At 36.2% G+C, this 22752-nt stretch overlaps 1 protein-coding gene across 2 annotated transcripts in view; it reads left to right on the top strand.

Moving 5' to 3' along the window:
- LOC119840406 (phosphatidylinositol 4-kinase beta-like) overlaps positions 1 to 22577 on the top strand; it is a 41696-nt gene extending 19119 nt beyond the window's left edge. Inside the window, exons 1-10 of one of the 2 annotated variants that reach the window (XM_038367005.1) lie at positions 11515 to 11809; positions 11888 to 12791; positions 16790 to 16990; positions 17708 to 17980; positions 18232 to 18411; positions 18599 to 18832; positions 19656 to 19834; positions 20611 to 20722; positions 21020 to 21161; positions 21847 to 22576. In XM_038367005.1, coding sequence (XP_038222933.1) covers positions 11733 to 11809; positions 11888 to 12791; positions 16790 to 16990; positions 17708 to 17980; positions 18232 to 18411; positions 18599 to 18832; positions 19656 to 19834; positions 20611 to 20722; positions 21020 to 21161; positions 21847 to 22028 — 2484 coding nt within the window. In that variant the 5' untranslated portion in view covers positions 11515 to 11732 and the 3' untranslated portion in view covers positions 22029 to 22576. Of the gene's footprint in view, positions 1 to 11514; positions 11810 to 11887; positions 12792 to 16789; positions 16991 to 17707; positions 17981 to 18231; positions 18412 to 18598; positions 18833 to 19655; positions 19835 to 20610; positions 20723 to 21019; positions 21162 to 21846 lie in introns of those variants that run through there. The other variant, XM_038367004.1, reaches the window with a different exon arrangement.
- The last annotated feature ends 175 nt before the right edge of the window (positions 22578 to 22752 follow it).

Here is a 22752-nt window from a genome sequence, read left to right as displayed (position 1 = left end):
GCGAGCACGCACAGCGGGGTTTGTTCTGTATTAATTAATTTGTTTGCTTTTACATTAACTCTAAATGAAATAGTAGTAGAAGTGGGCTGTGACTCATATGAAAAGTTTATGTTCGTATGGAGGCGGTGCAGGTGACTTTTAGAAGCAGTTTCGACATTTCCTTAAATGTCGACATTGGTCGGACATACCGTATGCTATTAAAGCCATCTATACGATATTAGTTTATATTTTTTTCAATAAGTCTTAAATCATTAACAAAATATGAATAGAACACTGCTCCTTCGTTTTGCCAAGAATATTACAATTATAACGGTTTTCCCGCTATACTGAATTTAAGGTCTTAGGACGTACTTCGGGATGTGAGTCATGTGTAGTGCTTATAACAAATTTTTTGGCCATTTCATTTATAGAAATGGAAAGATGCATAGGAATATTGTAAGAACTATTCCGCTTCTATGTTACATCATTAGAAAACTCGTGATTCTCGCTTTACATGTTTTTCAAGACGTATAAATACGTGACGTAATTAAATTTTTTCTGTGTGTTTGATAGTGGACATGGTAATAAATTCAAGCGAGAATGTTATAACCCAGTGAATAGGTTCTTTGTCCGATGGAGACTAATAAAAACAAGAATCTCTTCACCTACTTACTCGTAAAAAAGTAGTTAGTACACTGATGAAAAAGATGTGAAGAGCATTTATCCCATATAAAGGGATACCATTATGTACCAAAAAATGTTTCTTAGCGTATTAGCAATTAGGATTATATATATCAAGTGGTTTTGAAAAATAAATTCATTCACAGTAGTTAATATGGTAGGAAATACATTCAATATTGAAATAATTATTTAAACGTGAATCGATATATCAGAATTTAATATATTTACATTTTTATGTATTCTTCGTTGGTAATTGAAACTGATGTGAATGCGTAAGAACAGCAATTAGAACAAGGTCGTTTACAAACCTATGATAGGAAGTGGTCTAAATCACAGCCAGTTAAAAAGTTGTTTGTTATATTCATTTTAACGCCTTGTTGATATTCTATTAATGATATTATCCGCTGTATTTATAGCTTCGGAAGAATAGACTGTAGGTTTTTCGGAGGATTACACATATTTAATACTAGCTGGTGCCCACAGCTTCGCCCACTTAATAAATTTGCGCGGTACAAACTTTCATCCGCTATTTTATCCCCTTGGTTGAATAATTTATCAAATTCCTTTCTAAGTGGCAACGCCACGTCATAACATCTCTGCATGCCAAAATTCAGCTCGATCCGTCCAGTGATTTGGGCTGTGCGTGGATAGATCACTATGTCAGTCAGTCACCTTTGAGTTATGTATATATATATTTAGATTTATTTATAGAATAGATAGAAGCACGGAATGAGACGACCCACAAAGCGAGCAGTGTTGGAGGCAACAAAGTATATTGTAGAGGATTTGGTTGTCGATGCTTAATAACATTGGGAAGCCCAGTAGTTTCTTTTGTATTTTGTATAATGCTTGTCTGACAAGGCTGTGTGCTAGCCCAACCCTGTTTTAGCACTCGAATGCTTTAGTAATCAAAAAGTTTACTATTTTACTGTTAGACCCTTCTTTAAAGTCTCCACTGGCTGTTTTCTTCGCTTTCACTGAGCCGTAGACAAAATACGGATAAATTTTAAGAGCGAGATTTATATCCCTTTCTAGAATAAGTTCTCTAACTATTGTTTTTGAGTTATTATTTTACGTTCCTACTAATATCGGTAACTACACCCCGAGGTATATATAAATAAATGTAATTAAGTATTACAACATCAAAGCGTTTTTTATTTCTTAGAATGGATATTGTTTCTATGTCAAGAATTGCGGTATTGTTTTTGCGTGACTGATTAGCAAACATTTATCCATTCACGATCCTTTGTGTGGACAATAAAAATATTTTACTTCTATTAAGATAAAAGTATAAAAAATTTGTATCTTATTCAATTGAAAATACTCTTGGCTTATTATACATCGTAAATTTTTGTATGTTTAAATGAGTTCTAGGTAAGAATTGTTGATAATTTTATGAAATTATAGTAACGAAGCGCTAAAATTTGAATGTGTTGAATAAATTGCCCGTTGCAAGTAGTACCTACTGGGATAAAAAACCGTATACGTTTAATACATATTATAAATGATCTGTATGACAATTCTATACTTAATTTGTTTTATTTTCTAGTGTTGATGTAGTTAGAATTGATTTAATTGAATTTTATTGAGTCGCTAGGTATCATTTAAATACACTGTGTACTATAATGCATAGTTTGATTTATGTGTTAAGTCTAAATCGTGCCCTATGCATAGTAGGTATAACTTATTTATAGTTACTAGGTAGCTGTTGATCAGATCTTAGGCAATATCATGCACTTGTGTCGTGATTTCTGTTTCCTTGCATATAATTTGATTGAATTCTGCAAAAAATTAAGTACCTACTGCATATGACGTGATCTCATTCAACATTACAAGTTCAGACCAACTCTTTTAGAGTGATCGTCGAAAAATTTATGTTCTGGAGTTGTTATAATATTAACTAACAAATGTTAACGTATTATGCTTGCGTTTACATCGGAAAAATATATTTTATATTGACAGAAATTATTTCCGGATTCTCGTCTACCTACAAAAATGAACCTTAATGAAAGTTTGTTCAGTAGCTATAATATTATTTAATACCGTAAACGATTAAGATTAAATACGACCTCAATTTTCCAAATGGATTTGAATTATCTTAATAGGCACGCAATATAAATTGAGCACTGCATCAAATTTGATTTCTCCCAAATTTTTCTTCAACTCGTCCTACGGTACCATCTGTGAGTTTGAATGCGAATCGGGATGTGTAATTAGGCAATTTTATTGTGAAGTATTATATTTATTACAAGTGTCTCCCACGTATAGGGAAGATTTCGATTTACCACCTGCGTTGTTGTCGAAAAAACATGACATAGGGACCTTAAAGAAATAAACTCATATGATGTTCATCATAAAGCACTCGCAGCATATATAGCGTTCACTAAAATGTTATGTCCTTTCGCTTGAAGCATTATGGACTTTTAGTAATAGGTGAGTTCCGGTGGACCATTATGTCATGTCATTCACATGTCTCTGGATGTCTTTCAGAATGCCTTCGAGGTGAAGATAGTAACAACATTTTTAACGAAAACATAGTTCGGAATTGGTAGCGATGGTGTTTCGTATATAAGTATGAAACACGTCATCAGAGTACTTGAATATATATATATGGATTCAACGTGACATATGTTTTACCTTGTGACAATATCTAAAGGTAAAACCTACAGTATTAAAGCCATACGCAAGACAGCAGTCTACCGCTTTTATTGGATTAGCGTAATGACATTGGACGTCGTGTGATGCATGTTGTGAGTGGTTTGGAAAGTTCTATTAAATACTCATACATTTTGTGGGGACGGATGGTGGAATATGTCGCGAGTATCTTGGGGACTTCGTGAAGACAACTTCGGGAAGTAAGAATACGCATACATCAGTGGTTATATGCTAGTAACTCATGTATATGTCTATGTATATAACAAAAGAACCATTAAAGGGTTGATATTTATTGAGATTATATTTAGACGTGAGTAAATTAACGAGCACTCCACTTGCAACAAAATTACAAGAGTGTATGCGATGTTTTACGCAAACTACACCAATCTTGGTTAAATTATATTCTCTCGTAAATTTTGACGGAGATAATGGATAATAATACTATACCATAATTTTTCTCCATTCAAAGAGAAAAATCATTAAACCGTTTAATTTACGTAATTTTATTAGATGACATAATTGGGCAAATACGTATTTTAATTCATTGGGTCACTATTCTATTTGTATAAATTGGTAAATTTATATAACTGTTCGATGTTTGAGCCAACGTTCACGTGCTGCTTGCTTAATATTGATGAATATAAATATATTGTAACAACAAGTGGTTACATAACAAATACGTCACGGTCCAGAAGCCTTCTAGAATTCTCTTTGCCAATCTTCTTTGCATTGGTGTAGCGAAGTACTTACACATTAATTTATTCGAATATTGTGAGACTATACGTTTTATTTGCAAGATATTTACATGATTTGATGGTTACTCTGTAATTGAGAAGTGTAATAGATAAGGAAACAATTCAAATGTTGACTTATATTCCAATCGCTTTTTAGACGACGTTCAAAAAACGGAAGAAGGTTTCAACTCGTAGCGTTATTTAAGGGTCCGCACCTCCATAAGAAAAAGGACAGAACCCTTCTAGGGTCATTTCGTTATCCGTCCGTCTCTAACCTAACCACTTGTGGTGCATGTTTGCATAACACTATATTAAAACCTATATTTTTATACTAAGGTTACTTTGCATTGACCCAGAATCATGAAATTTGGCAAAAAGCTAGATCTTGTAGCAGATGTTGTATTCAGGAAAAATACGAAAAACTAAAAAATAATAAATATAATAGATATGTAACATTATAGATACATATGGCGCCCGGGGATGGGTTGTGGGTTATGTCGGATTCCTGCCAACTAAAAGCCCACTGTATTCCTTGAGCCGCTCTGGCGAAGGGGCCCCCAGGTTGGAATTCATCTTAATACTTGCTGGAATTCGTCCGCGACAAATATGTAACACCAGCTTCCACCCGAGCCTTTGCGGGCCTAAACTACGAAATATATTTTTTTTTTCAGAAACGGTTTAATATACCAACTGAAATTTATAGAAGATACTCGAATCTAAAGTCGCTTTTAGCTGTTAAAAAATCAAAATATGGGTCATCGCAATAAAATGATATATAACCGCTCATACACAACCCTCGGTATACGAATGTAACTCGCACATGGCCGGTTTTTTTAATAATATTTACAATTCATTTTTAATCGATTTTAAAATTTCTTTTACCATTGGTGACTATGACAAATAAAATCATGATATAAGTATTTTTATCAAAAACTGACATGGCTATTATTAATAATTAATCGATTTTCTTGATATTGCTATATCGGTATCTAAAAATTGAATAACCGGTTTTTCAATTCATTAAGCACGGCCAATGTAATTTTGCATTAAGTACTACTTTTTAAGTACCTATTAGTTGATAAAAACAATATCGTAATCTTACTGAAATAAGTGAGCCACGTGCTTTGGATATGGCGCCGTAAGATTAAATCCAACGTTATAGCGTTATTGCAATCTGTCGTATAATTATTGTGATCCTTTATAGAGTAAAGGATTTAACGCGTGCGAAGCGACGGGAAAAAGTATATTGTGCATTTGATACCTAGTTCTTAAAATAATAACGGTACTCACTTGAGTATTATTTACATTTTAAAGCAATTTTGAGTATTATGCGAGTGAATGCGAGTTGATATGTAATTTAAACTTCCTGGTGTTTTGTTGTGTTCCGTTAATGTTTTTGTTGGTGTGATATTAATTATATATTAGTCACCTTATACGTAACACGTAGCAGTATTGTTTTAATATCCGTAATTTGAATAAAAAGAGTTCGGTTACTCGTTTTTTACTTCGTGATTCTCATTGATAGAAACTTAACCTTTCCTGCCTTTATCCCTGACTAAACAAACATAAAGCATGATTAGATGATTAGAAAATAAACACTTTTTAAGTATTTATTCATTGTATTTTATTTTTTCGTGACCACACACGCTGTAAAGTGTTTGTAATAACGTCGAAAGTGTTTCAAAATATAAAAGTGATATTTCTATATTACATAAATAAACTTTATGACATTTTACTGTCACCATCCAAACGTTTTTAATCAGGTTAATAACCTGCTAAAACCAGTTAAGTTGTATACCGACTTGTTTAGTTTACAAATTGTTATATTTCAAAGTTCGTCTAAAATGTAAACACATTATTTTAGTCAACAAAATTTGAATATGTACCGTAAATAGTTGGTATCTAATATTCTATTAAATACAACCCATCTGTTGGCTCTTGGGTGTGAAGTTTGTTTAGTTATTTGTTTTATCATCCTACTAATATTATAAACGCGAAAGTTTGAAAGTATGGATTGATGTTTGTTACTCTTTCATGCAAAAACTACTGAACCGATTGCAATGAAATTTGTTACATAGACAGCTGGACAACTGGAATAACACATAGGCAACTTTTTATCCCGATCTTCCTACGGGATATAGACTTACGTGGGTGAAACCGCGGGGCGAAGTCTAGTTAATTTAAATATAAAAATATATTAAATTAAAGTAAAGTCTGTCGTGTTTATACTAAGTCATATAAAAAAATAAAAGATTTTCAATAATAAAATTCACGTTTCATTATGTACGTAGGCGTCCATTTAAATGTATAATTATACGTGTAATTATTATTGTCGAGTGGAGGAAAATAATTTAAAAGCAAAGCACGAGTGTATAGGTACGTGAAGCCTATCGCGGAAGAGGTTTAAAGGCGTTTTACTCGACGTTCATAACAACTTCCTGTATGGACTGTTACGGACCCTTCTGACACGGCTGGGAAAGGCGAATTCCGAAGACTTTCCAGTGGGAATTCTGTTTTTTTCATTCACTATTGATCACTTTAATTGTGCCTAGATATATTGCTATGATACTTGGGTGTTGTTTACACCCCGAAATGCTCACGTGAAAGCCAGTCTGTTCCGCTTTCGTGGTTTAACTGCACGGTGTTGTTCATATTAGGCAGGGTCACTTCGAATTTTGAGCGTAGGTTGTATGCACTGTTATCCTTAATACTAACACTAGCATTTCGTGTTCGTGTTGAAAGTATGATGATATTGTGAGTTTATGCTCGATTGCGTATTCAAAACTTGTAATATAATATTTGGTAATGTTTTACATTAGAGTTTTTGAAACAATAGAAATTACGTATGTCATACCACGTTTGTGCGTAGCGTAGCTGTGGAAACATCGAACATTTTCATTTTAACATGAAACATTTTAATCATTATTTATTTGCAAGGGACGAACTGAACATTCGAATATTGTATTCATTTAGTGATTATTCATCGGGTGTGTTTTATATTTTATGTTCTGAATATTAGCTAAATGTTCACGATTCTAATTCGACTCAAACTTAGTTCATCAAACTTGGTCTTGACTGAGTGGAGACAATGGCGTTATGCTGAAGATATAGAAACTCTTGGATATTTATAATCGATATTGTAGTATCTGCTACCCCAGTAATTGTGTACGTGTTTTTTTTCTCATGATATGAAGTCAATTTATAATTAGTAATTGAATTTCTTACAGAATTTAAAGCTGGAATATTGCCTTTGTATTTGGTCTCAAAAACTTATTTATTTGAAACTTCGCTTGACATCACTGAATATGCCCATGGAATAAAGATTAGTGTATATGTTTTTTGAAATACCATTAAAACATTATTCGCATTTGATTCACGAGTAAAAGTTATCAAACGTATGAAGTGTACTGGTTAAGAGAAATTGTTAGATACAAGAAACTACCATATGATCACCGTACATGGTATAAGTGGCAGGGTCTCTGTACTCTGTAAGCACTAAGTATCTACTCGATTGACTTTCGCTACTTACGGTTTGTAAGACATGATCCTAGACACACGAGACGTGACGTCGTAATGTTAATACTTTCTGAATGTTCTTCTTAGTTTAGAAAGCCAAAAAATATGTTTAAGTGTATAATTATTGAGTGACTTCACTATTTTAAAATGTATTCGAAAGTTTTCAAGTTTTTAATGCGGAAACAATAACGTCCGAACTTTACTGTTGGTTCGTCGCGTATCTTACTATTTATTGTGCATTTTCTAAGACCTAAAAGCATGCACTACTTTCACCTTAAAATACATTTCTAATGTATGAGAAACTCGGTCTATGTTTTTCATCGACACGTGGAAAGCTATATCAACAATGTTCAATTCAATCAAACATCTATTGTTTTAATTATTGACGTCGTTTATACGCTGAATTGGGTATGTGTGTATGTATGACTAGCAGTTGGTTCACATTGTTCAATATTTATTTAAATGTTCTACGAAATATGAACCGGCACGAAAAAGTATCGAAGAAACCAAAGCGCTGATCTCTCATGAGATCTTATTAAGGTTTTGACATAAATCACGAAAACGTTTTCGTAAATTGGACACTAAAACTTGTTAGATGTTTTATCAAGCACATCCCTCTGTGACTCTGAATTTTTGCTGCGGCACTAATTTTAAATTATCCATAAAAAGCCTTCTGGCGCTGGCAGTTTGTACTTTATAGCTCTAATGAGGCAATTTTTTGCCTTTAACTTGATGTATTGCACTTATGGGCTGAGATTTACATTAACATTATGAGCACGCACTTGACGTGTGGTTATTTGAGACCGGTTTATTCAACATAATCAGCTGCTTTAAAGGTTTATTTTTTTGTTTTTCATGTATATACAAACATTGCTCAACAAAATACACGTAGAATTTTGCTACACTATGCATTTATAAATTACAACAATGTACGATTTATATACATTATTGCTTTGTTACGAACGATACCTATGTTCTTTATAGAACGTATGTCTAATTTATAAACTTTAATGTACGTACATGACGTATGGTCTCATATTTCTACCATTGTAGCAGATCAATTAACCACTATTAACCCGCATTCAAAGATGTTGTGCTGAACGTGTGTAAACAAACAAATTGAAATCAGTATACCCTCGCCCATTGGGGTCAAGTGCTGATTCTGTGAATAACATGTGATGAGCTGAATTGTTCTATGTGTATACTGAAAAAATTTTACCATATATATTTCACACCTCAGATATTCCATACATATCATAGTTAGCTGTGATCAAAGGTTTATTTCGTATTTTGAAACAATAAATCATTCAATTCCTATCTATCGTACGGAAGAGAAATCTGAATCGTCATTTTATTTTGATAACTACTAATTTAACCGTTTCAGCTATTTTGCCTTTTAACGAATAACTGATAACCATAGCGGAATCTATTAAGCGTGTCTGTAGTTTTTTGTCTTATTATTTAATCACGTTAAAATTGGACCGTCAAAACATTGAACTAGCAGTGCCCGCGGCTTTGTTGTCGCGTGCTTATATATTAAATTTCAATACAAATTCTTCAAAAATAAATTATAGCTCATATGTTGCCGAGAACTTATAGCTATATTACAAAAAGTGTTTTTATTTCATCAGGAAATTAAGTCATTGAATCACGAAAAAAAATTGTTTCATCGAAATCTGTCCAGTAGTTTTCTTGTCTTCTACATTATTTTTATAATACACTATTCGAATGGAAATATTTCGTTGCGTCCTCGCTTTTCCAGACGACCAGTCCACTGAAACTAGTCGCCTGTTTGTGTGTATAATTGAAGTTTTGTAAATGAATTACAGTCGGACACGCGAGGTTTATTGTTCGGGTCGAACCGTCGCCGATTCTAGGTATCAGTGCCTGGTGTATGTGTACCGAAGCATTATAGTTTCATATCCACACGGGTCAAATTGCGGAGTGTGCAGTTGTACACTGCATGTTGATATTGTAAACGTTATAATAAAAGTATGTCTTACTCGTATTATGAACGTGAAAGTTTGTGAGGATGGATGTATGAATGTAGCCATGTATATTTGTTGCTCTTTCACGCGAAAACACTGAACGGATTTCGATGGTACTGGGCAGTGATGTAGCTTATATTTTAGAATAACACATAAGCTGTATAAATACTTTCTGTTACCCGCTGGTTCGTCGTTTCTATTATTTTATTATAATTTACTATTTGCGTAAAATTCTCATGCCGCAATGTAAGTTATCATACTATTTCGAAACGGCTGGACCGATCTCATGAAATTTTCTATGCATTGCGACGGACAACATTTTTTTTGTCATACCCCTAAAAGATTTACGTAAGGCAGAACAGCGTTTTCTGGGTTGGATAGTAACTAACTGCGCCCCGCGGTTTCACCCGCGTAAGTCCGTATCCCGTAGGAATATCGGGATATAAATGCCTATATGTTATTCCAGTTGTCCAGCTGTCTACGTACCAATTTTCATTGCAATCGGTTCAGTAGTTTTTGTGTGCAAGAGTAACACACACACACATCCTTATAAACTTTCGCATTTATAATATTAGTAGGAGTAGGAAGTAGGATAGGATAGGATAGGATGTGGGTGGATACGATGCTTTAATTCCGGATACACAATTAACACAATGGATTTTTATTTTACTGTTTTATGGAACAAACATTTAATTCGTTCGCTTTTAGCTCTCACTATTCATCGAAATAAATGTTGCTATTAGTCAGAGATCTTAAATAATTTGCTGTTATCACGAAAAACACGATCGGAGTCGTAATTAAGACGGTGATTATTTGCGCAGTGCAGGTTATATTTAGTCATTCGGTTTGTTTTAATGAGTTTACCATTACTTTGCTAAAACAGGATGTCATGCGAAACGATTCTTGCGAAACTTATAAATATAGTTGCGAAAATATCCGGTTTTAAATGAAATTAATACAATATATTAAATTTGTTAAATATTGATAAAAACACTGCATTATTTATGCAGTACATAACTTTCTCTACGTATTATACTTGTAATTGAGTTAAACAAATCGTATTATACTCACCTCCTATTGAAATCGCGCCGTTGATTATCGTTAGTTCGTCATCAGCACATCTGTTTGAGGGGAACATGTGCTCCAGTCTCGATAAAACTCTAAAAATAAATGAACCAAATGTATGACCACTTCGGCTTCTGAGGAATGTTCACTCGTCAATCGTCCCTAAATACTTCCCCTGGATATAATTTATGCTTATAATCTATCGCGGCTCTAAACATATACAGATTGATCTTTTGATTGCGCACACGAGTGGTGTTAAAATTATTTGAGGTCGTTGGCCGCTTTCTCCGACGTGTTTGTATGCTTTCTTTAATCTTATGTCATGACGACGTCTCCGTTGGTAGCCGTAAACAATGTCTGGCATCGGACACAATATGAGAGGCGTGATGGATATATAAGCACGATTAACAGTACATTGTAATTTATATATTCTCCATGTAAAAAAAAATGAACCACTAACCAAGTGTGGATCGATTTGCAAAATCAGTCAATGAATACTAATTAGTGATTACTAATACACCTCGTGTTGCCCTTATATGTGTTTGGTATGAAATCCTAACCCGTAGTATGCATACTAACGGCGTCAGCTGAGATAAAATACACAGCTCTACGTGATATGGTTAACAAATTAACATGCGCTCAAATTGAGCAAGCCTGGCCAAGGCTGTTTCGTCTATTTGCACAAATGGCTCATTTTAAAAGGCGTACGTCAGTTTCTTCAGCTGTGGAAATATATATGCTCAGTGCCGTGAAGTGTGTTGGGGAAATCTTTGTTTACCCACTGCTTGAGTTTGGCTACAGAAATTGTTTAGACGCCGTCATGTGTATGTAGTGTAATCGAGGTGATCCTTATTCTTCGGTATGCGGCACGGCGTGCGGCGTGCGGCGTGCCTGTTTTGTTGCGTAAAACAGTTTGCTGTGCGCTCGCGTCCGAGGCGGACGCGTCTGTGATATTGTGTTCGTCGCTTTTATTTACACGGTTACGCTACAAACATATGGCGCGCGCTAGTGTCAAAAGTGCGTCCTTATTCAACGTATAATATTGTGCGTGATTTGAATGTGCTTAATGATAAGTAACAGTGCCGTTTCACGAATGATAATATTATAATTACAAATGGTTAAAAAGATTATTGTGGTCGGTATACGTCATTACGAGGACCCTTTCTATAAGTCGTTTGACGACAAATATAGGTACAATACTATAAGGTCTCTATATACTTTTAGATAAAATAAATGAAGTTTACTCACATACATGTTTTTTGTTTGTAGACATGTGACGGGCGCGAACGGGCCGCCAGCGGGATGTGGCCACCAGAGGAACCGATCTCTGGATTCCGTTCTCCAACGGATACCAGAGGACATGACACCGACGTCGCCGGAGGGCGCGCCGCTTCGCATACCGGGCGATGTGCCCGCCCCACGGCTCGCCCTCCCGCCAGAAGTTCCCGCCGGCTCCGACGACTCTGGGATACACACGCCACCAGACAGTCACGATGAGGAAAGACCTACACCCGCCGCAGCAAGGTCGCGAGAAAGCCTCGATTCTGGCAATCCAGAAGACACAGATAAACCCCCGGATCCACCCGATATAGCTATTACACAGTGCGTCCCGTTCACGACGACTAAAACAATTACTGCAACTGACACTGCAAACCACAAAGACTTTCTCCTGAGATTGTTCGAGAGTAAACTCTTCGATATGAGCATGGCGATCTCATACCTCTTTAATTCAAAGGAGCCAGGTGTACAAACGTACCTAGCCAACAAACTGTTCTCATTCCCACATGAAGACGTCGATTTTTACCTTCCGCAATTAGCGACAATGTACATAGAGATGGGTGACGTTGCTGAAGTTTTACGGCCATATTTAGTGCATAGGTGTAAACAAAGTGCTGACTTTTCGTTGCGACTCGCGTGGCTGTTGACGGCCTTCGGTGGGGACGCCAAAAGGTCTAGAGCGACGAAGTTAAGAGATTCCATTCTTGCTGAAGAGATAAGGCCCGCGGCGAGAAGGGGGCACCATAGAGCTCATTCTGATGCATCTGCGTTGAGGCTTGCCACTCCATCTGGAAGGCATTTAGGGGACTTGGCTTCTGGAAGAGCTTTCGATAGCGGCTGTCTGTGTGGTGAACAGTGTTCGTGCGGTGCGCCAAGGCTAGCTCCCCAAACACAGGTGAGCGTTCACATTCTACATTTTTTTACTTATAAACCTTGTTACGTAAGCAAATTTGGTAAAATTCATTATGCTTACACATATTTCATTTAAGTTGTAAATGGTTCATTGTAATGTGAAAAGCTGTTCGAAAACGGAGAATTATCGTGTAAGTGTAATATCTTTATCTATTATAATAAGATTATATCACGTATGTTTTGTCCTGATAATGATAATGTTGGAAACTGATAATTACCGGATATTGTAGGAAAGGGTAAATGTTGTTGTTAAATACAATCTTTTTAACTACGTATAGACTCAAAGACTTCTTTACTATTGAATTATTGTTTTCTTTTTCTAGTTTTTTAATTCTTATTCAATCCAAACATGTGTCAGTTATCTCTTGTTTCCCAATAAGCTTAATAATGCATTATCAGTCTCTGTTTGTTTAAATAAGTAATTATTATAGCGATATCCAAACTCGCCCTTCTATACATGTAAACTTACATTTTGGCAATAATTTATTCGTTTTTGTCCTGTTTTATTAAAAATCATTGAAGCAATCTTGAATATCACCAAAAATGCATGAAACAAAATCATTTCTATAAATTGGTTTTTATAAGCACAACGCCATGAATTGTGGGCCAAAGTTACACAGTCTGACTGTATTATAAATGAAAATTGTATTATTTGCATGCAGATCATTGGATATTTTAGTTGAAACAAAATAAAATGTTTATTCAAGAAAATATTAAGTGATGAAACAAATCATGTATGTAGTACATATACTATGTGACCTAAATTACATATAATTTAGGTCACATTTTACGATAATGTAACGAAAAACGTTGTTGTTGGCATTGGATTATGGTTAAAAAAAGTCATTGATATATTAATTGCATCATTCGTTATCAGACTAAAAACTATAACCCAAGTTGATGTTACTTTGTGTATGACGAATAAATTAAAGTATTATATTATTATAATTCACTTCCATTACTTTCATAATGGGTTTTAATCTAAAAATTTGAATTTTCTTTTGTTCGCGGAGGTTCAATTGATTCAACTATTCGCAGGCTTATTGCGGGTTTTCTTTACAATGAGGAAAATATATTGATAATTATCATATCATAGAATGTCAGTATGCACGATCGAGGTTCTATCTTGGCGATGTATAGGGATATATGTACGAAAACCTCAGTCTTCTAGCTAATATGATAAATGTAAACTTATAGCAATTTATCAAAGGTCATATTGAAGCAGAAATATTTTTTTTTGAAATTAGAACTTTGATCGGGCGATTGTTATCGGTTAAAGGATAAAAATAAATACAATTAAACGAGCGATAATAATGGATAATATTTCTATATACAAAGAATTTATTTAATTTAAATTTATTTAATAAAAAAAGCAGTGGTGGCTCAGTGGTGAGAACCTCGGACTTCAAAATCGGTAAGTCGGGGTTCGAGACCGGCCGAGCGTGCAGGAAATAAATTGATTTTTCAATTTATCTGCGCATGTGGATAACATCGCCACTGCTTAACGGTGAAGGAAAACATCGTGAGGAAACCGGCATGTCCAAGAATTAAAAGTTCGACGACATGTGACATCTGCCAACCCGCACTTGGCCAGCGTGGTGGATTATGGCCTGAACCCTCATAGGAGGCCTGTGTCCCAGCAGTGGGAACACATATGGGCTGATGATGATGATGATGATACAAAGAATTTTAAACACATTCCATGCATGTAAAATTATGTTCTAAGAAGTATTTTTATTTAAATAATGCTTTATTTCTGTTTCCTCCATTCACTAGTTTCGGAAATAACCAATACATTTGTAGCTTATTTATTTAAATGTATGTTTTTTTTCAACATTCGTTTATTTTATAATCGGCTTCTCTCTGCTCATTTTGTATTAAATCTTCTTCGATTTTATTTCAAATCATCTGTAAGATGTATTTAAATGAAATATTAAAACAAACTAGGTCTATAATCTATATTACGTTATTTATGACATTTTGCACTTCCGCCCTGATGACGAATAGCGGACCTTTTCCGTTTATAGCGCTTACTAACAGACGAATCAACAAAAAAATTATGCAATGTACACTTTAGTCAGCATATTGCCTTGAAGGCAAGATTTTATGATGATTTTTTTCTTAAGTAAATCGCGTTTAGCTCTAAACATAATCGAAAATATACATAATAGAGAGGTCATTTTTGGTGTTCCTAATATAAAAATAGCCCGTTTGATGCCTTGCGTAAGAGAATTGTTTTATGTGAACTTAAAGGGTCCCTTATTATTCTCCACGTATATGTAAAGAGAATTAACTTCTTCAGGTAAAATCGTTTACATGTCCGTAACTTATATATTTTCTATTTAATAAACAGATTACTTCAGTTAGAAGAATGTCTATACATACAGCCCTTTTAATTTAAGAATGGAAAATAAGGAGTAAAAATGAAATTTACAGTTGCGCGGTTTAAATTCAATAAACAATAGAATGATTCTGCTATTGCCAACTACACCATTGCCTCGTCTCGGCCTCTGATAAGGTTCGAAGCACATCCAATGTCACGTTATATTATGCGATTTTAAACGTTAATTAATATCTGTCAGAATTCAATATGCAATTCGCTGTGTTTAATGCCTGAGTCGTGTTTAGTTATTGTAATCATAGCAAAGAGAAAAATCAAACTGATCGTATCTGTATGGACCTACGTAACAAAGGTGTTTTCCTTGAGGCTCGCTTATCATATCAGCCAGTTCAAGTCAGTGACGTAATTTATGAGCATCGATTGTTATTGATTGTAGAACGATATTTTGTGTTTAGCAAATTTGAATCGATCACAAACAGTATTCAATAATGGTAGAATATTTATGATCTTAATGTATATATTATGTATGATGATAATTGAAATTATGTTCTGTAACGCATCTATATAGGGATATTATGTTACAAACAGGTTGAAACCCTTAATTTCCAGCCTTGTCACCAAAGAGTGGCTGAGTGGTATTTTTTTTTAATTTTCGAAAACGTCGAATATCTCGGTATCCGAGGGACTTCTACTGAATACAAAATACATATTTCTGAATCGCTGCAGCGTCCTGTATCCGCAAGTACCATATCTATTTATTACGCCACACCTTTGTAATGGCATAATATAATAACTTATAGTTAATTTAAGATAATATAATGTGGCCTTATATAATCAGATCCACACAGTATATATTACGTTAAAATTTATTAATAAATAAGAAAGATGAAAAAATAAGAATTTTTCCTGAGAAAGTGACTCATTATACGTTATGAACTCAAAGAGATGCAGATTTATTAACTTTTCATCGTACCGCGTACCGTATATAAACACGGAACGCAATGACAAACAATTTAAATATAAGTTTCATATAAAATTAGATTCAGCAGCTTTTAAAATGTATCTGCTAAGAGCCCACGCTTTCCATTTTCCCACGAAAGCGATACGACTTTTCGATGATTGAGGTCATTCGACTGAATCGCACCTCAAATCGTAGCGTTCTGCGTTATATCATACGTGCGTTCATTTCACGTTGATGCTGTTTTTATTTTGAACAATATTTGAATGATGTTCTTTGTTTTTTTGGGTTTTTCCCAAGAGTTTCTAAGCGATTTTTGTTTTGCTTAATCAGTGATACGATAAGCTGGTTAATATATTATTAGACGAATTAAACGTATACGCCTCTTGGAAACGTGACTATACTTGCAAAATGATTAGGTAACTCATTATTACCCGTAATTAATACCATTAAGGTGTCCTAAATATTTACTCTTTAAGAATATTGAATATGTTTTTATTATATAAAAATTTCGCCAACTATGCATGTATTTATGAGAAAATTTAATCACTTAATGTTACATAAGCATAGGCAATTACCCATTATAATATTTTAGATCAGTTATTTCAATCATGACCGACTGTATACATTTTAAATATACGTGTGTACACAAATTGAATTAGCTTTTTATTGCCTATTGCAGTTCCTAACAGCCCTCACGAACATCGGGCGTCGTTTGGCTAGCGTGGCGGACAAGGAGAGACGCAACGGCCGGCTGCGAGCCGAGCTGGTAACCCTCGATCTGAACTTGCCGGCGAGGGTCTGGCTGCCGCTGCATAAGAAGCCCCATTATGTTCTCAGGATACCGCCGCATGCGGCCGCCGTGCTTAACAGCAAGGATAAGGTTAGGATTGATTAATTATTTATCGTGCAGATACAGAAAAGAAAAAAAATGTTATTGTTAGAGGTACCTAAGAATAGATTGCCTAGAATAGAACTTAAGACTTGTTGTAAGAGATAAAAAGATACCTATTAAATTCTTTATGAATATCGCAAAGTAATCGTAAAAGTAAGTATCAAAGTGCAAGGTTTAGCCTTACTAAATTGAACATTCGAAAGTCAAAACCATTAAATTCATATTAACTTGACATTAAGAGTTGAGGAAAATTGGGGATACTCTTTTCAATGAAATTTTTTTTTTGCCAAAAGCGAATTATAAATATTTATTTTTAGATTTATTTAAAAACATCCAAATATTTGTCACGTATTGTCTAAGAGATCAATGAGGTGATAGTCATTTCATCTTAATGAGTAACGGATGTCCTACGGCTGTGTTCAATAAAATCACAGGTCAAGGTCAAATTTAATGACATTGTATTTCGGTATACGGTCAATTTAACATCGTGCATTATTCGGTTTCCATACTATAATCAATGTACTATGTGTATCTGTGCCTATATGTTATTGAAATCAGTCAGTTCTTCACCATACAACTACTGTATAGCAAAAAACTGTCGCACGTTACACGTGCTCGTACATCGTCCTCTGATATCTGATCATGATAATTTTCCACTAGTCACTTCACAAATACACTCCTAGTATATCGTCTAATTTATTCCAGGCGCCTTATATTATCTACGTGGAAGTGCTCGAAACGGAGGGGCACGAGCCGCTCCCCCCTCGCCTGCTCCCCCCGGCGCCGCCCGCCCCGCACTCGCCCCCCATCCGCCACACCAAGAGCGAGGAGAACCTAGTCCCAGAGTGGCCGAGCCTGTCCATGTATTCGGCTATGGATGACGTGGATAATAGTGACTGCTGGAGTCATGATGATGAGGACGCCTGCTTTCAAATGTGCCCGCCCAGAACGTGTCCGGCGCCAGATTGCGTGTCTCAGGTATGAATTTGTCGTATCTAAGAGTGATGGTTATTTAGGATAAAAAAATCTCATTTAAGTGATGAATTTTTATAGGAAGATTATATGATGAGTGATTTTCACTAGATCATAATATAATTTAACATGTATTTGTGTTCATCGAGTAATTGTATTTAATTCAATGAATAGAAATACATATTGTTTATATTTCTTACCATAACATTCAATCGTGTCCCCGGACTATCGGTGATTTTGTGTTTTTTTTTCTCCAGCTGTCAGTGCAATCGATGCAGTCAGTACAGTCGGTACAGTCGGCATCTTCGTGCGGTTCGCGCGAGTCGCTGGCGGTGGGCGCGGGGGAGGTGCGGCGCCGGCTGGTGGACGCCACCGCCGCGCCGCCGGCGAACGCCTTCAAGCACGACCCCCATGACCCCTCGGCGGTTGCGCTTAAGGTATAGCTTTACCCTATACTAAATTGTTGTGTTGCGCACTTTTCACTATACTTTAATTTAATGGTGCTAGGGAGGCGCGTTTCATCTTGCACCACATTTCGGCCCACCATCAGGCAGGATCGTCATGCGATTCCCTTTTATGATTAAAAAAACTCAAAAATCATTAATGTGTATATCGTCTCCGCAGGAGTCGTGGGAGAGCAAGCTGTCGCGCATGCGCGCCACGTCACCGTACGGCTGCCTCGCCGGCTGGCGGCTGCTCGGCTGCATCGTGAAGGTGGGCGACGACCTGCGCCAGGAGATGCTGGCGGCGCAGCTGCTGCGCCGCCTGCAGGCCGTGTGGGAGCTGGAGCGCGTGCCGCTCGCGCTGCGCCCCTACGAGATCATATGCCTGGACCGCGAGTCGGGCCTCATACAGCCGGTGAGTGCGTGCGGCGCGACGTGTACGTGCACGTGCACCTTATGATTTTATAAGCGCTCCTGGCAGTTTCACTATAGCGACTCGAAGGAACACAGTGGGCTTTAGTGGGTAGGAATCTGATCCGAGGACGTGGGTATATGCAAGATTTCCCCACAAAAAAAGGTCTTTTAAAGCGTTGTAAAAAAACAGAAGGGGGAGGAGCAGTTTTTTAGCATAGGTGTGATATTGAAGTTGCTTATATAGGGTATAACATTAAGTTGTTCAGTACCAGGTGATAGTATCCAGCCTATTTTATACACAATTTTTAAATTCCACGCCATTTTTGTGTAAATTTGAATGGGTATGAATTCATGTAAGTTAATGTTTCCTATATTGTCTACAATTGGTGGTATTTAATACACATTACATAAGTCTTGTGAAGGCTGTCTGTACTCCAACCTTATGAGGTCATATTATGCATAGGCTCGAGTCTTCAGTGACTAGTGTTGAAGTAATCAATTATTTAATGTATAGAAAGTTGTTGGTTGGTGTTGGTCTCTTGTAAGTTAAATTCACTTTCGACTAGCAATGTCCAGTTTTATATAACCAATGAGTCTTTATAAATAGGTATCTTCTCCATATACATATATTAAATATGTTACTTTGAGGGTCATGTGAAGGTTGTTGGTAAGTCGAAATATGGCTTAATTTCTTTGTTTGTACGCCCCGTTTCAAAGGTCACATGGTTTCGAAATATGGTGGGAAAATATATGAGCTGATGATGATGATCTTTATTTTTACTTTCAACAAAACGATCGTCTATAACATGGCGCGCCCAACACAGGTGCTGAACTCGGTGTCGCTGCACCAGATCAAGAAGCAGTCGGGCAAGTCGCTGCGCGCGTGGCTGGAGCTGGAGCACGGGCCGGCGACGAGCGAGGGCTTCCTGCGCGCGCAGCGCAACTTCGTGCACTCCGCCGCCGCCTACGCGCTCACCAGCTACCTGCTGCAGCTGAAGGACAGGTGCGTGAGTACAGCAATGGGAGTGGGGGTGGGGGTGGTTAGTGGGGTTATGGATCCGTTTTCTTTTCTTCATCCTTCTCAGTATATACATTCTTACATTGTTTCGTCGTCCAATTGTCCTTATCCCTTACCCTCTTAAAAGCGGTCAGTGCATTCGCGTAGGCTTCGTCTTACCTCCTCAGACCGCCCATGAACATTCGCCTACGTCTGCGAATGTTCACGGTGGTGAACGCTTACCAACAAGTAAACCAGTAGTTCAGTTCTACGCTATGATATAAAAAAAGTGGGGATGGATGGGAATATTGTTTACATAACTCAAAATATACTGAAAACAGATGATTTTACCTAATATGCATTTATTCCCTTATTATAATCTTGTCGCTTGTTCCCTTATTATAAGCATGTCGGAAATACTAAACTATTTTCCTGTGCTTAGTTTTAGCAACACTATTACAATTATTCATTATTGGTTATAAGTACAAGGCATCTAGCTTTGTATTGTTTATTTGGATATTGATGCACCAGTTAAAATATTTAATTAATGTGTAATATAAAATGTTAAATATTAATTAATAAAATGATTACACTACTAGACGCTCGTTCCGGCTCCGCCCGGATGTCAAGATTTCTGTTCCCCAAGTTTAATCGCTCCAGTCAGATCATACCTTGTCTGTATACCAAAATTTCATCAAAATCCGTACAGTAGTTTCAGTGTGATTGACGGACAAACATTCAAACAAACATCTATAATATTAGTATGATTTTCTGTATTACAGGCATAACGGCAACATTTTACTAGACAGCGCGGGACACATCATTCACATCGATTTTGGATTTATATTTTCGATATCACCGAAGAACTTGGGTTTCGAGAGTTCACCGTTTAAGGTAATCATTTATTCGAAATTCAAAGACCGCACTTTTATGTATGTTGTTATTTAATCAATTCTATTTTTGTGCACTCTTTGTATGGAATAACGAAATTGATAAATTTGATGACTCGATTAGCCGATGTTGATTTTCTAACTGGATAGATTTAATATATGGAACATGATTTTTTGCTATATATTAACCATCCTACCACCATACCTAATGTATGAAATTTTACTATGGTTGTTATCTATGATACTATAGTTATTTTTACTTATTTTTTTCATCTATATTAATGAATATTAAATGTCGCAGCTGACCAACGAGTTCGTGGAAGTAATGGACGGCGAGAATTCCGATATGTTCGCGTATTTCAAGATACTCATATTGCGCGGTCTCATCGCGGCGCGCAAACACTGCGACCAGATATTGCATCTTGTGGACACCATGCGAATGGGTACGGATTCGATTTCAGTGTTGTTGTAGTTGTATACGTATTGGTGTGATGTTAGCTGGATTGTATACAATCTATACATTAAAAGACACGAGAGACCTATAGTATAGATCATCTGTTTTTTAAGGGCTCTGGTCATGATTATGATCGTTACTTTTGTAGTGTTTAGCGCATTAATATTACAAAATAATTATTATTTATTTATTTATTTATTCACACTAAATAGAACTTACTATCATTACAGGGTATTATCCTAATTTGACAGAGTTCTTTTATAAAAAAAGAAAACAAAACTAAAAAACTATTTCATACAAAAGAAACAAAACTTTGCTTATCATGAGCGGAGCTTCACTTTTTGTATCATTTAGTACATGTAATAGTATTCTGTATGAATGTATAATGATACATTTAAACCCTTGGTATGGCTTGACAAACGTCCACAAGCTCCAAGCTTTCACAAACGTTTGGGAATTATTTACACGCTTGCGAGTGCGTTAGTCCGTTACTTTACTTCCTTGAATCTCTGTGAAAAACCGACACTGGTTCGAGCCGAACACCCCATCTACACGCTTGTGTGTTGCGAGACTTGGTCAGCGTGTAAACGTACCATAAGAGTGTTAAATGTTTTTTTTTTCTTTCTTTCTTTCTTTCTTTCTTTCTTTCTTAACAAGGAATATTCTGTCGACAGGTGGTCAGCTGGCGTGTCTCCGCAGCAGCAGCGCGGTGTCGTCGTTCCGCGCGCGCTTCCACGTGGGCCGCACGGAGCCGCAGCTGCGCCAGCTCGTCGACAGACTCGTCAGTGACGCGCTACATTCGCTCTCCACGCGGCTCTATGATAACTACCAGTACTATACTAATGGTATACTGTAGCGCTCGCTCGCTCTACATAGAGACTTGTAGCTACTATTGCCAGTACTTTATCGACAGGGTTCTGCAGCCGCACCCGCCCTCTACATAGAGCCTCCCGGCATCCACTGATTCTACTATAAATACCAATAGCATACTTTGGTGCTAGCTCGCTCTACATAGAGACCTGTAGCTGCCATTGCCAGTACTTTATCAAAAGCGTTGTTAAGCCGCGCTCACTCGCTCTACTTCAAAACCCGGTATAATGTTGACAGTCCGTAACTGCTCTACATAGAAAAGCTCTGCAACGACACTACTTCTGCTACTAGTACTGTTTACTGTGTTGCTTAACACGCCAGAAATACAGGAGAGACCCTGAAGCTTGGCGTAACATTGTCTAGTTTAAAACAAGAACTTTATTTTCATACGTACTTTCGTACGTGATGAAACAGCACAGACAGGATCTTATTCCAACAACATGAGTGACGTCACTTTGGTAATATATAAAACAAACAGTAGAAGATGTAAATTAAGACTCTCAGCTCTATTTAGAAACATCATATTTTTTTTTTTACAAGAAAAAAAATTTAAAATTTTTCAAAAAAATCTAAAATTCATTTTTTTTCAAAATAAAATCCATCGATTACACGATCATTGTTAAAAACTCTCAATGGGTTTATGAAATGGCATAATATTATTTACATGAAATTATCTCATCGTATTAACATTAATTGAAATGTAATTATAT

The sequence above is a fragment of the Zerene cesonia genome, chromosome 6, assembly GCF_012273895.1.
Source record: "Zerene cesonia ecotype Mississippi chromosome 6, Zerene_cesonia_1.1, whole genome shotgun sequence".
In the NCBI taxonomy this organism is placed as follows: domain Eukaryota; kingdom Metazoa; phylum Arthropoda; class Insecta; order Lepidoptera; family Pieridae; genus Zerene; species Zerene cesonia.
This window is presented reverse-complemented; position numbering and strand designations above follow the sequence as displayed.